The sequence below is a fragment of the Sarcophilus harrisii genome, chromosome 3 (assembly GCF_902635505.1).
Source record: "Sarcophilus harrisii chromosome 3, mSarHar1.11, whole genome shotgun sequence".
In the NCBI taxonomy this organism is placed as follows: domain Eukaryota; kingdom Metazoa; phylum Chordata; class Mammalia; order Dasyuromorphia; family Dasyuridae; genus Sarcophilus; species Sarcophilus harrisii.
The window spans coordinates 338854305-338868832 of NC_045428.1; the positions used below are offsets into that span (position 1 = coordinate 338854305).

General features: G+C 36.1%; 1 protein-coding gene across 5 annotated transcripts in view; it reads left to right on the forward strand.

Annotated features, from left to right (window-relative positions):
• Positions 1-14528, forward strand: part of MGAT5 (alpha-1,6-mannosylglycoprotein 6-beta-N-acetylglucosaminyltransferase) — a 365609-nt gene that overhangs the window by 214598 nt on the left and 136483 nt on the right. For all 5 annotated transcript variants that reach the window (XM_023499178.2, XM_023499179.2, XM_012544690.3 and 2 more), the window contains 2 exons: positions 7073-7149; positions 8015-8104. In XM_023499178.2, the coding sequence (XP_023354946.1) occupies positions 7073-7149; positions 8015-8104 (167 nt within the window). The remainder of the gene's footprint in view (positions 1-7072; positions 7150-8014; positions 8105-14528) is intronic.

Genomic DNA, 14528 nt, shown 5'->3' on the forward strand with positions numbered 1-14528 from the left:
CTACTAGGCAATAGGAACAGAAAAATGACCCTAGATGTTCCTTTCCTTAAAACACAGTAATGGAATCATTTCATAATTATATCCAAGTTGAATTCCCCTAAAGGAAGATTTGCATTTTATCTTTGTCATATTTTTCATGTGAAACTGACTTATGAAGGTCAGGAAACTCATCAGCTTAATAATAGTAATAATCATTCCCATTTGTATAGCTCTTTACAGTTACATTATCTAATTTTACCCTACCTCCTACTCCCCAATAAATTTTTTAAATGATGCCAACTACCATAGGATCTGGACAAATATCTTTTCTCATGAGAGATGTAAAGTTGAATCATATTAGAAATGGAAAAAAAAAATAGGACTCTAGATCTACAGATACGTTTCCCTTTTGTGGGTATTAGATAAATACATGCCCTTCTGATTTATATGGTGTTCAGTAATAAAAACTACCTTATGCTACAAACAAAACAGAACCATTTGAGAGGTTTGCGTTTTAAAAAGAAATACTTACAGCTCTCTGTCTCACCTGTGCATGGCCTGAATGGTGTCACTTCTTATAAGGATCAGTGTCTTAAATCTATTGAGTAACAGGATAAGGAACTCTGCTAAATTCTCTTAGACTTCGCAGTGCTGACAGATGGTCATTTTTTTAGATTTTTGCATTGGGCTGTTTTCTTCTTTAAAATAGCAGTGGTTCACTTAGACAACCAGACGGGTCCTTAACATATCAGATGCCCGGCTATTCCATGCTGGTTAAAATGTTAATGGTACTATGTTGTATGAGTTCTCCCAAAGAGAAGTATTTCAAATGCTTGACATTTTTACTGAACTGAATTTAAAAAATAAATGAACCTTTAAAAAATTTGTATTCTGAACAGACAAGAATCTATAAAGGGCCAGAACTCTGGACAAGTATACTTGATGTTAATTCAGTGGAACTGATGAGATTACATATATACTTAGTACTTAGCATGGTGATGTAATGGTTCTCTGGTTCACACATACTCAGTATACTGTAATGATGTAATTGTAAGAGGGTTTTTAAACTGGGGACAAAGACAGACTCAGAGGGAGACTAGTTGAGACTGTCAGACTGTCAGACTGCTGGAGGAGACTGGGTCAGACTGTATAAGAGACAATAAAGACTTTGAGTTCCATTCTTGTCCATTCTGGTGGTGTCTATCCTGCTGAGACCAAGGCCCTTCCGGAGTACCTCCAGAAAGCTAGTCCAAACATTACAAGAATCAGTCTGAAGGTTTAGTCTTCTATTTCCTTTATGCTCCATTTCTTCCTCTTACCAAAAGCATACATCCTTCCCCCACTAGCCCCCATCCAACATATATTAAGTATTTCCTCCATAATGGACAACTTAAAAACCTGATTATAAAAGAAAGTAGGACTTCCAGCCTTCTGCTTTAAGTACATATTGAATCTATTTACTCACAGGTAGGATATATATATATATATATATATATATATATATATATATATATATATATATATATTTTACTGCTTCAATGTTTATTGGATATAAATTACTATTTTATGATATGGCATAAACATTAAATATTCATTTTATGATTATGGAACATTAGAGACTTCCAAGTCCTGGGCTGAATCTGTGAACTTTGATTTATTTGTACAATGAATTCCTGGTATGTGATATCTCTTCTTCCTCTCACCTTTTTATTGTTGGGATTGCCTAAGAATTTGTCCATATCTACCTTCTGTCTAACCATCTAAACAGAAGGAAATTTAATTTTGTCCTTCAATTTTGATCTCAATATTTATCAAGCTCTAACTACCCCCCCCCCCCTTTTTTTAAAGTTCATGACTGGCATTTTCAGATGCCCATAGAATATGGTCATCCCACCACACCTCAAAATCAAATGATTCCAATTGTAGACTCATTATCTTTCCTCTTAAAACTTCACTTTTTGATTTCTCTGTTTTATGTGACATAATCATTCACCTAGTTTCCTATCTTTATATCATTGCTACCGTTTTTGATTGATTTCTTCCCTCTCCTAACTTTTCATAGTCAGTCAGTTGTTTCTGTCTTAGTTACATCTCTTGATTCCTTTCCTCTCCCCTTTATTTGTACTCAGTCAGCCAAGGACCATTTTTTATTATCACCACTCTGATTTGCAGTAACTTCACACACTAAGTTTCTGGGTCTTCCCCGCCTACACTCTAACTCTCTTTTCTAATCCACCCCTTCTAGAAATCACCAGAATAGTTTTTCTTATACATCTGGTCAAATCACTCTTCTGCTCAGAAATCTTCACCGGCTTCCTATTGCCTCCTAGGTAAAATTTATTTACTTACTCCTGATCCTCTATATCCTGTTTTAGACTTGCCATTCTTAATAGATTTCCTGTATTAAGCTCCATACATTCTATGCTCAAGCAAACATGGACATCTTTCTGTCTCTCCTATCTGTTCCTTACTCTCACACCCCCTTCCCTGGGTTTCATTTACTGCTTTCCTACCCATTTTTTAAAGTACCATTCAAATATCACCCCTCCAGGGGGTCTACCTCTCTGCTTCCACAAGTTGGAAATTGTTCCTTTCTCTTCCCCTCGGAAGTCATATAGCATTTTATTTTATAACTCTGATGGTTTTATTAAGCTGTAATAGTGTATATTATAGTTATCTATGTTGGTACCTTATTCCCCTTCCCACCTCCCCACTAGACTAAAATAGCATCTTGAAGACAGGGACTATATCTTACCTGAATTTTACATCTCCCTAGGTGCTTAGAATTTTGCTTTGTGTACAATAAGCCCCCCAAACGCTCATTAGTACATATATTCAAATAGACCATGAGTTAAAAAACATATCACAGGAAACATAATGATGTATTTTAAAACTTGATAAAATGTTTTAACCAACTGCAAAGATGTTAGTCCTATTTCCCTTTACTCACATCATAAAGAAATTATAGGATAATATTAGCACCCATTTTCAGGTCTTCCTTATGTCTTATTTAAATCCCTTCTGTCACAGCTAAAATTCATTTCCTATAGCTCAGATCCTCTGTACAAGTGATCATACTCTTCTCTGCAGTAACCCCTTTTAAGACTCATTCAGAGCTCAAAATTCCAAGTCAAAAGCCTGCAACTGAAAGGCCCCTACATAAATGCTGATTCTCTAGTGATTACTGCTTTCTCAGAACTCCTGGAACCCTTACTGCCTTCAGCATTTGTTGGGTCTCTAGACTATACTACCCTTCACTATCTAGTTTTTAGATATGCGTTATTATCTTCTTAAATGACATTTTTAAGTTTCTCTTCTCAGTATTCCCAGACCCAAAGGATAATAGTCATGATTGATCACAATCAGAACAGAAGTCTGGGGTAGAAATCATAGGCTAAGTACCATCCAGAGTTATTGAGAATTCTCTTGCCTGACCTGTAAAATTAAGGGAATATTGTCTCTCTTGATCCCAGTAATGCAGTGAATATAAAATGTGATAATGCATAAAGCAAGGGAATGTGCATCTAGTATATGCCATTCCTTGTGCTAAGTGCTTTGCAAATATTATCTTACTGAATCCTCACACCAGTCATGGGAGCTAAGTGCTGTCTATCACTATTTCACAGTTGAGGAAACTAGGCAGACCACAGTTAAGTGACTTGCCTGGGGTCAAATAGCTTAAGTGTCTGAGACTGAATTTGTACTTGCTTTTTCAAGTCTGGGTCCAGGGCTCTATCCACTGTGCTACTTAGCTGCCTCTAAAAGACTCTTCTTACTCTAAATATGTTATCTACATGAAAGACTGCAATGAAGACAGAAGTCATAGCTAGCATTTGCTTAGAACTTTAAGGTTTGTCTTTACAAATATTGCCTCATTTGATTTTGATCCTTTTCAACAACCCTGGGATTCAGGTGCTATTATTATATTCATTTTACAGGTTAGAGCACTGAGTCAGATGGGTTAAGTGACTTGCCCAGAGTCATACAGGTATTAAGTGCTGAGACAAGATTTGAAATCAGGTCTTGCCGACTCCAGACTTTTTGCATTCAACCATCCAGCTGCCTCAGTGGTGCAGCAGATAATGTATATAGGACGATGTAATCATTTCTTCTATTTCTATCATTAGTCTTTCCCTATTCTTACTATCTTCTTTACTTTGTTTTTCCCGATTCCCGTTTAACACTGTATTCTAACTCATTTCTATTCCTTACCTTCATCTGCAAGTTAGAAAACTTAAGGCTAAAAAACTAAGAAATCTGTTCAAAGCCAGGATTGTTCATTTTTTTCTTATATCATGGTCTTTTCTGGCAGTCTGGTGAAACTTATGGACCCCTTTCCAGGCTAATTTTTAAATGAATAAAATAAGATAAATTGTATTACAAATGAAACAACTGGGTTAAAAATCATCAAAATATTAAAAATTTCAGCTTTACAAGTACTCAAAAATCTATCTACTGGCCAAGTTTAGAATACCCACTGTAGAAAAAAGAAAAGCTCATTGTATATGTTGTAAAAAAAAATCTTGTTTTTGACCACAATAATCTCCTTTTGTGTATTTTGGGCACTAAATCTCTTGTTCTTGTTATACAATAAGTATAACAATAAGTATAATAAGTATAATTCCTTTATTTTCCCTTGAAATCTTTAATGAGAGGAAAAGTATCTATTTTCTTTTGTCACTTGAAGAACTTACCTTTAGAAGCTAATTTGAGGGTACCTTTTTTATACCTAGGTGTATAGCTATTTACATACCCATAAGAATTGCCAGGCCAATTCCAACAGACTTGTGATGTAGAGAGTCATCTGCATCTAGAGAGAGGACTATGGGGACTGAGTGTGGATCACAACATAGTACTTTCACCTCTTTTGTTATTGTTGTTTATGTGCTTTTTTTTTTTAAATCTTTTTCCTTTTTTACCCTTTTGATCTGACTTTTCTTGTGCAGAATGATAAATGTGGAAATATGTTTAGAGGAATTGCACATGTTTAACCTGTATGGGATAACTTGCTATCTAGGAGAGAGGAGAGAAGGGAGGGAGGGAGAAAAATTTGGAACACAAGTTTTGCAAGGGTAAATATTGAAAATTATCTTTGCGGGCAAATTATTTAAATATCTTGTGCCCGATTGCTTGGCTTCATAGGCCCTTTCTAGCCAGAAATGCATGACTTTATAAATTTAAATTGACTTTCTTAATGGAAATTCATTTTGAATCTTAGAATCTCTTAGCACACTATATTCTGACTTTGAGTTTCTTCTATGCTTCATGATAGACTATTCAAACAGACCATGGACAGAGGGATCCAGCCTGCCAGCTATGGTACCCTAATCCCTGATGAATTTAAGGATTTCACCATTTTATGTAGTAAATCCTGCCCTTAGTAATGCCCACTGACAGTAGTAGGTGCTGCGACTGCAAAAAAAAAAATTACTAATAATATGAGAGAACTTTCCTTTAAAACAATAACAGCTACCAATTCCCACAGCAACTATAACCACTATTACCACCAACCAATACTCACAATCATGACTACTACCTCTTTCCCATAGTTTATTTTTCTCATAGTTTATATTCTTTTTATACTTGGTCTGTTTTCTTCTGGGCCCAGTGTCTTTGCTTAATTTGGAAAAAGCAGTAACAATGTTTCTTTGTTGCCAAGATTTTATTTTTCTTTATTTTTTTCTAAAGGGGTCAGATGAGAGGAAGAGAAAATTGATTTTTGTTAATTAAATAATTATATTTTAAAATCAAATCATATTCTTTTGCAATATGTGTATATATATATATATATATATGTATGTGTGTGTGTGTGTATAGTTTTCATAATGCTACTTCCTCATATAGCATGTTCAGAACTATAATGTTAGAATCTACCATCATATTTTCAATGTATTTATTTAAAACTTAAATGCAAAATTATAAAAAGACAGAAAAACGAAAATTTTCATGTGTCCAGCAAAACATCATAGGAGAATCTACCATCACTAATAGAGTAGATAATCTACAATAGAAATCATGATAGATCCTTTTATTTTTTAGTCTGATTTTTTCCATGTGTTCTCATCCTAGTTCCTGGTTTAAGCCAAACTTTGTAAATTCTTTTCCCTCCTCCTCAAAACATCACAGCTTCTCAATTTTATGAGGAAATATTGTTCAACATCTTGCTATATATAATTTTTAAAAGACAGAGGCTTTCATCATCTGTGATAATCATTATAAACTCAAAATTATTTCAGCTTGATCTACACTTAAAGATTTTTTTAAAATTGAGTTTTTATAGCTATTCTGTCTGATCCCAGTTACTTATATTTCTGAGGTGATATGTATTCTTTATTATAAGATCACAACATTTATCTGTTTATTTTCATTTCTCTTTATCACCCTTATTACCCCTGGACAATTCCACTCCTTTTTCTTGGTCAATCAATCACTTCTTTAATCTGATTTGGAAGCAAAGTTCTTGCTACAACTGCTAAAGTTCAATATTTCATAATGTTCAATACATTTTAATTGATTCTTGATCCTAATACTCTTAACATATGTTCTCATTTGACTCTAATGGTACTTCTATAAAACAAGTCGCAGATATCATTATGCCCACTTGACAAAAGAGAAAACTAAGGCAAACGGGTTAATTGAAATGTTAAAATGCAAATAGTTATTGGCTTTTTGCTATTTCTCCACAATGCAAAGACAAAAAAAAGTTTGTCTTGGATTTTGAAAGAGTCTGGTTCAAGATACAGCCTTTGATGTTTAGTAGTTGTGTGACTATAAGTAAATCCCATCACTTGTTTGTTCCTTCATCTGTAAAATAGGGATATTAATACTTTGACTTCCTAACTAACAGGGTAGTTCTGAGAATCAAATAAAATAATGTATGCAGAATGCTTTGCAAGCTGTAAAGCTCTATATAAATGTCAGCTGTTATTAGTAATTATTGTTGCTGGAGATTTATAATGACTTGTCAACTTTACAGTTTCTCTCAGAATGCAAAGCCAATCTGTGTGGATTTATACTTGCTACTTTACCCATAAAGCTTTTGTGCCCCCTGTTTATTACTCATGATATTCTTATCTTGTTTTTTTCTCCATAGATATAATTAATGGAGCTCAAGAAAAATGTGAATTGCCTCCTATGGATGGCTTCCCACACTGCGAAGGGAAAATCAAGGTAAAACAAGCCTCTGCATTTGGCATCCATGCCTTAGATTGTCTCCCTTTATATTTCCCCAATAAAAGAAGGTGTTCCATTAATGAAGAAAAAATTTCATATACTTGTGAACTTCAGTATCTTAAGGAACTAGTACTGCCTTGATGCTAATATATTTTGTTGAAGATGCTAACTAGTCAAGTAGAGAGAGAGAGCTCCTCCTTCAGGCCTGGGTCTCTAAGTTGGAAACTTTTTAAAAGCCACAGCAATAGAGAGATACTATTGTTACAATAGATGCTCAGGGCCCTTTATCCAAAATCTCTGGATCTTGGGTTTATTTGTTATATTTGCAATTGTGCCCAAATATTTAGAAGACCCTAGTCATTTGAGAGCATCCTCAATAATGATTTAAAAAGTAATATTTTTAATAATCCAAAATATGGGGAAATGATTCTCCAAGAAAAGCAAGGTTTGGGAGGTTTCAGAAAACTAAGTTGGCTATGGAATTAGATTGTGATATTCAATCTCAAGGATGTCTGTATTATAATCACCTGCATCATCACAAAATATTCAAGTGGAAACCCTTCCTAGCTGTTGTTTTTAATCCATACCACTTCAGCTTCAGCTTTCTGATTTCTTGTCTTCTCAGATAAATACACCTCTGCCAGACCAGCTATGAGCCAGTGTTAAATTCTTGTTACTCAAACACTGTGTTTTCTGTTCTCTGTATTTGGAGCTCAGTTTACTCCCTGTGTTCTTGTTCTCACACTTGAGTGGGTCAGCCAGCCCTGATTCTTCTCTGATTTCCCCTTATCTGCTGGCAAACGAGCAGAAGTGTTGCTGAAGGAACAACAATGTTTTTTTCATTTGATTTTTGTCTTTGCAGTGGATGAAAGATATGTGGAGAACAGATCCCTGCTACGCAAATTATGGTGTGGATGGATCCACGTGCTCTTTTTTTATTTACCTCAGTGAGGTCAGTACTGTATCTGGTGGCCTTAGGGTTTGGGTGTGGTACCTGTTTTCTCAAGTAGAGTTCTGAACTAGAATTGCTTTGGAATTTGTTTTAATTTTCATTTGGATAATCATGTTTTTCCCCTTTTAGTCTTCTGTTTCCTAATAATTTGGTGCAAAAGAAGTGAAATGGATGTGGTTTTTACTTCCCTGCATTGCCATTTGTACCTTGTAATTTAAGTATCATCTTCTTAGAAGAGCTCCAAGCATTTAGAATCAGAATGTTTGGAAATGTTAGAACTAGGGAGGGACCTTAGAGATCATTTAATCCAGCCCCTTCCATCTTATTGTATTTCAAATTTATTTCACTTTTGTCCTAGACTTGTAATGTCATTAGTGGAGGTAATTTCCTACTTGGATGGAGACTAGCAACTGTTCTGCAATTTATAATCCAAAAGAAATGTCTGGGGTCATTCAGAGGCCTAGCAACTTATCCAGTATCACCTGGCCACTGAGAAATGGATGGGAATTTAGTTTCCAAAGAGTTAGGAAAATTAAAGAAATAAGGAGAAATGAAACTTAGATTAGAAAATTGATACCTAAAAAATGGAGGCGAGGACACTAGGACATGAAACTAGGAAATAAAAATTAAAAAAAGGAAAATATAATCTGGGGTGGAGATTTAGCATAAGAAACACTGTTGTAAAATGCAGTTAGAGATGGAGAACCACTTATATGGGGAGCGGGAGCCCCAAAGATGTAATGATGCGATCAGAGGAGACTCAGAATCACAATAGGATAGTACTCAGCCAATAGAGAATCAGGGGAAGGACTGAACTACATCCAAATAACGTAAATGCCAAGGGAGGAGTAATGATGTAATCAGGTGTGGAGATTCACACTCACCTGGGGGCCTTATGCCCTTGTGAGAGGTTGTGACCTCTGCTTGTAAGTCAGTAGGGCATTAGAGGAGGGACTTGGGTTTCTAGTATAAAAAACCAAGTTTTGATTCCAAGCATTCCTGTTCTATAGGATAGCACCTCTGCAGTTGTGTAATTAAAAGATTTTTATCTTACTCTTCTCAAGTCTAATGGAGTTATTTCTCAGGAAAGGAATGTGAACCCAGCTATCTTTCACTTTGTGTTTGTTCTATATCCACTAACCTCTGCTAACTTTCCCCTTTTAATTGTACAGACAGAAACTAAGACTCAGAAATATTTTAACCAAGTTCATAGAAGTAGACAATGGCTAAGCATGGATTAGTACCCAAATAATTGAGTTGTCAGTCCAGGATTCTTTCTATTATTACCCATTATTTTTAATCATGTCATTTGTTAAAGGTCAGATTTATTATCTTTGGGGAAATCAACTTTTAGAGTTAGAACTCAAAGACAGGGTTGAGAGTCCAATGTAGATTTTATAATGTCCTGTTCTATCTCATTGGGCTGCTAGGTGGCTTAGTAGATAGAGTACAGGAGCTAGAGTCAGGACAACTCATTATCTGGAGTTTAAATCTGGACTAGCATTTACTAGTGACCCTGAGCAAGTCACTTAACTGTTTGCCTCAGTTTCCTCATCTGTAAAATGAGTAGGAGAAGGAAGTGGCAAACTACTCCACTCTCTTGGCCAAGTAAACCCCCTTGAAATGATTCAACAATAGTATTCTATCTCATTCCTGCTTCAAAGATTATTTCCCCTGAGCAAAGTCAGATGTGTACTATGACAAGCTTTCTATTAATGAGACCTAGTTCCTTGAACTTGAATTCAGAAATTTTGTTAAGTATTACCAGGGGGTTCTGCCCTGCCCTTCCCTCCCTCTATTGTATCTTTGTTCACTCTTCAATTTGACTAATTGATATTAATAGCTCTCTAATCATTCTAGGCCAGAGGGAAATGCCTCTGTTTTTGACAACGAATAGAGAAGATAGCAGAATAAAATACTTTTTGCTCCACTTCTTTAAGGAATTCATATCTCATTTCTTCTGTGCCATGATGGAAAAGTCTGCTTTTCAACATGGGGGCTATCATTTTTGCCTGTGAAAATTGCCCTCACCCCAATTCTTGCCTTTTTTTTTCTTGATCCAAAATACAATCAATCCTGTTTCTAGAAAAGAGTGTAAAAATAAAAAAACTGGAATGTTGATACTTTGAACCTATGAGAAATAGGAGGTTAGTTCCTTGAAATCACCAAAACCTATACTCTTTCGCAAGGAATTACTGAAAATACACATCTCTGCATACAACTCTTTCTAACAAAATATTAATTCTGATAATATGTGATGTAGCTGATGTAGATACCAGATAATGGTAGGCACCAAATGTTAGGGTTTGGTCATGTGAAGAATTCACCGTAGCCATTCTCTTTGGCAAAAGGTAGGTTTTTAGCAGATGTTGCAGACAAAATGAAGGTATATAATAAACACTATGAGTGGTAAATGTGAAATCGCGTGGGAGAGTAAATAAAAGACAAGTTCTTTAGTAGAACTCACAAATACCCAGTAGAAAGGAAACACCCCATGAGGTTGGGGCAATCCAAATGCCCTTGGTTGGCAGTCCAAATCCTAAAAGGGACTGAGTACCCTGAAAGAGTTAGCTTATAAGGGGGAGAAGTAGGCTCGAGAAGTATAGTAAGGTTAGGAGGAACACCACATGGCATGGGAGAAGGATAAAGGTAACTGACCCAAAGGAGGGCAGAATTGAAGCCATGGCCATAAGCTGTTTTATAGGGAAATTTTATCTCCAAGGACTTGACATAACTTGGATTTCTGACTGTATTATTTCCACAAAGGATGGACCGTGGATCTAAACCTCATCATTATCAGAGTCTCCTTCTTCCTACCTACCCCAGGGAATAATTTTTATCAGAGCTTCAGTTTCTATCTTCCCACTATACTTACCCTTTAGGACCTCATCAAAGGCACTTTTCCTAACACAGTAACTAGGAAATAACTTGTAAAAATGTCAGGGAGGCAAATGGAATTGGGAGGGACAGAGATGTTGATGTCAGAAGGATCCTAAAATTTAAAAAGAGAATAGGGCAACCTGCCATCTCTTTTGGTCATTTCAGATCATGTGACTTAGACCAAGTAACCCCCTTCCCCTCAGCTTGGAAGTCTTTGTTCTCCCCCATCCTCACCCTGAGTATAGGAAGTGACATGGTGGAGGGAGCTGGGGAAGGGGATGTGCTGCTCCATGCTGAGTCAGCTGAGATGCTGGGCATCCTGCGTGGGACACTGGTGAGAAGAGAGGGAGTGAATTGGGGAGGGGAATCATCACCATCTCATTTACCCACAAACTTGGTCACTTTTCCCCATTTTTTCCATTTCTCTCATTGAATACTTACTTGAGAGGTTACTTTATCTCTTTCTGGAGTAGATTCATGAACTTTTACAAATAGTTTCCTCCTTTTTGTGGATATAAACTTCCTCACATCACACCTCTCATTTTTTTTCTCTACTATGCATAGTCTAGAGTGCATGGTTGCCAATGTGAAAGTGAAAATGAGGTTACTAATAAATCACACTGAAGTGAAAATAAAGGTACCATGTGAAGTGATAATATGAAATAGAAATTGGCCAAATCTTTTCACCTGTAAAGTTCCTTTTTTTCAAGATAATGGAAGTTAGTGCAAAATATAAACAGAACAGAAATTTACAACACAGGGAACAGACTAACAGGAGAGGCAGACACAGGGAGACAGACCTAGAGCCCAGAGAAACAACACAAAAAGTATACTTTTTAAATTCTGAATCGAGAGCCTTCTCACATTAGTTTGCTGAATTTAGCCTCCTATAATTTTGCAAGTGTAATTTTGGGGTCTCCTATTCACAGCCCACACCCAATAACCCAGCAACAAAAGAGGAAAGTGGGATATAATCAATGTCCTCAGAAAAGGACCTTTCATCAGGGCATCCCCTAATTAGGTCTGATCAAATAAATACTTAAATGATCCACAAGTATCCTCAGAATTGTCTGGGTGCTCAGAGAAACCCCACCACAGTTGAGAAGCAAGACCCCTAAAATACTGGGATGACTTCACATTTTCTTTGTTCTTGTGATAGATGCCATACAGGTTTCAGCATCATATGAAGTGAAAATAAGTCACCGGAAGTGATAATGTGAAGAATTGGGAGAGTATAATGATTAGTAACATGGAACAACTATGACATTGACATCGATTATTACATAAAATAGCTCACAAACCTAATCAACTATGACTTTCTTAAGGCAGAGTCAGGTAGGAACTTGCTTTTGGGAGGAAACAATCTTTAAAGTCTCTGAGAGTGGAGGAGGGGGAAGGCAGGATCTAGGGAGCAAGGGGAGGAACCAGGAAGGAGTTTGGTTATATAAGGATATGCTAGTCAAGACAATCTCTAAGGCTGAATGAATGGATTAATACTGGATTCCTGCTTCACATCATTCTATGCAAACTGGACTGTCTGGGAGAACTGACCTGTTTATGACTAATAAAAAGAATAGGATGGGATTGTTATAGCAATCTTGAGAATAAGCTGGTTTAGAATTCACAAGCTGGTTTAGAGTTCTCATCATCACCAATGTTTGAAATGCTTAAGTAGGTGAATGTTGAGGATTGACTGTAATGTCACTGATTTTTCCCTCTGACATGGTCACCCATTACCAAGGACTCTAGTATTTACCATGACTCCAGAGCTAATGATCATTGAAATATCTTTGGAAATTTCCAGCTTTGGCAGTCTGATTTTCCTGATTAACAGATTTTTATAAATTGATTCCTATAACATTTCTTTTCAAATAAAATTTTGGCTTTGGTTTTCTAATGTGGATATCCTTCCACTTCCTTGGGATGTGGAGGTAATGCTGTCACACCTTATATATGCCTCTAGTCTCGTGAGAAGTCAATCATAAGTATCTTTTTCACCCTTAGGGTGAAAGCTATTTAATTTCATTTTCAAAAGTTTTCTTTTACCTTGTAGTTCCAGAAATTAGCCAGAATCCAACTCTACTGATTGACAAGCCTAACTAATTTCATGCTCCTCTAAGGGTTTATATATTGCAAAGTGTTTCTCCTAAGGTACAGGAATTGTCAGCATTCCTGTCCAAGTCCTTAAACCTGCCACCCCTCAAAAAAAGGGTCAAGGCACACATATTTCCCTTACTTTTCTGCAATCATGTTATATTTTTTCTATCCCTTTCTCTTTCTGTCCATAATACAAAGACACCAGTTCAGAAATCAATCTAATTTTACCAATGGAAACAACATAAAAAGATGCATTGCTATTTACCTTGTAAATATTATTCTTTAAGGATCAATCTTCGAGAGCTCTTTATTCTCTCCCTTGTTATTTAATCTCACATCATTAAAACAATCTTCCCAACAGTGTCTAATTTCACTCTTATATTTGATGAAGAAATGGTCTTCCTTCTTATGACATGCCACTGAATCCAGATAATATAAAGCCTTGATATACCCTCCCTTTTTTTCCCAACTGCCTCAGTTCTCAGCCCTATATCTTCCTCTTTAGTATCACTCTATATATTGGCTCTTTCATTGATGCTGATGTGATTTTAAGAGAGCAATTTCTAGTTATTATAAATTTGGAGTTAATAGCAAATAAGGAGATTGATGTAGTCATCAAATGTTGGAGGTTCGGTCATGTGAAGAATTCACAATGGCTATTTTCTTTAGCAAAAGGTAGATTTACTTAGGAGAAGAGGTTACAGACAAAATGAAGAGATACATAGACACCAGGGATGGTAAATTTGAAATAGAGTTGGGAGAGCATATGGTTAGCAAGGAAAAGGGTTTTACAATTAATAATGGAAAAGACAAGTTTTCTAGTGGAACTCACAATTAACCAGGAGAAAGGAAACACCCCCATGAGGTTGGAGTATCCTCTTAGCTAAAGGGATTTAGCAGCCTAAAAGAGTTAATTAGCTATAAAAAAGAGAATAGAGGCATGGTGGGGGATGAGAAAAAAATATCACATGGCATGGGTATGAGGACATAAGCAGAGTACATAATTTAAAGGGGCTTAGGAAAGAGGGTATGAGCCATGGATAGATTTCTAGGGGAAATTTACCTTCAGGGCTTTGACATAATTTGGATTTCTGACAGAACATAGCAGGATGGGGCTGCTCTCTACAAAGAGTAGGACTATAAGATTGAATTGATCCCCATCAGTGCCCTTCCTTGCTTGCCAGAAGCAGTAATTTTGTTAATACGTTAATCTTTTTTTCTGCCAACTTCACCTACTTACTTAGGACTTCATCAATACCTATAAGCATGTTCTTGTCTCTTTGACTTAAAAAAAAAAAAAAAAATCCTCCCATTTGATCCTGCCTATATTTCACCTTCCCTTTTTGATTATATTCTGAGAAAGTCACCTACACTAGATGTCTTCACCTTCCCTTCATTATCTCTTCTAAACCTTCTGCATTTTGACTGCCTATTTGTTGCATTATTC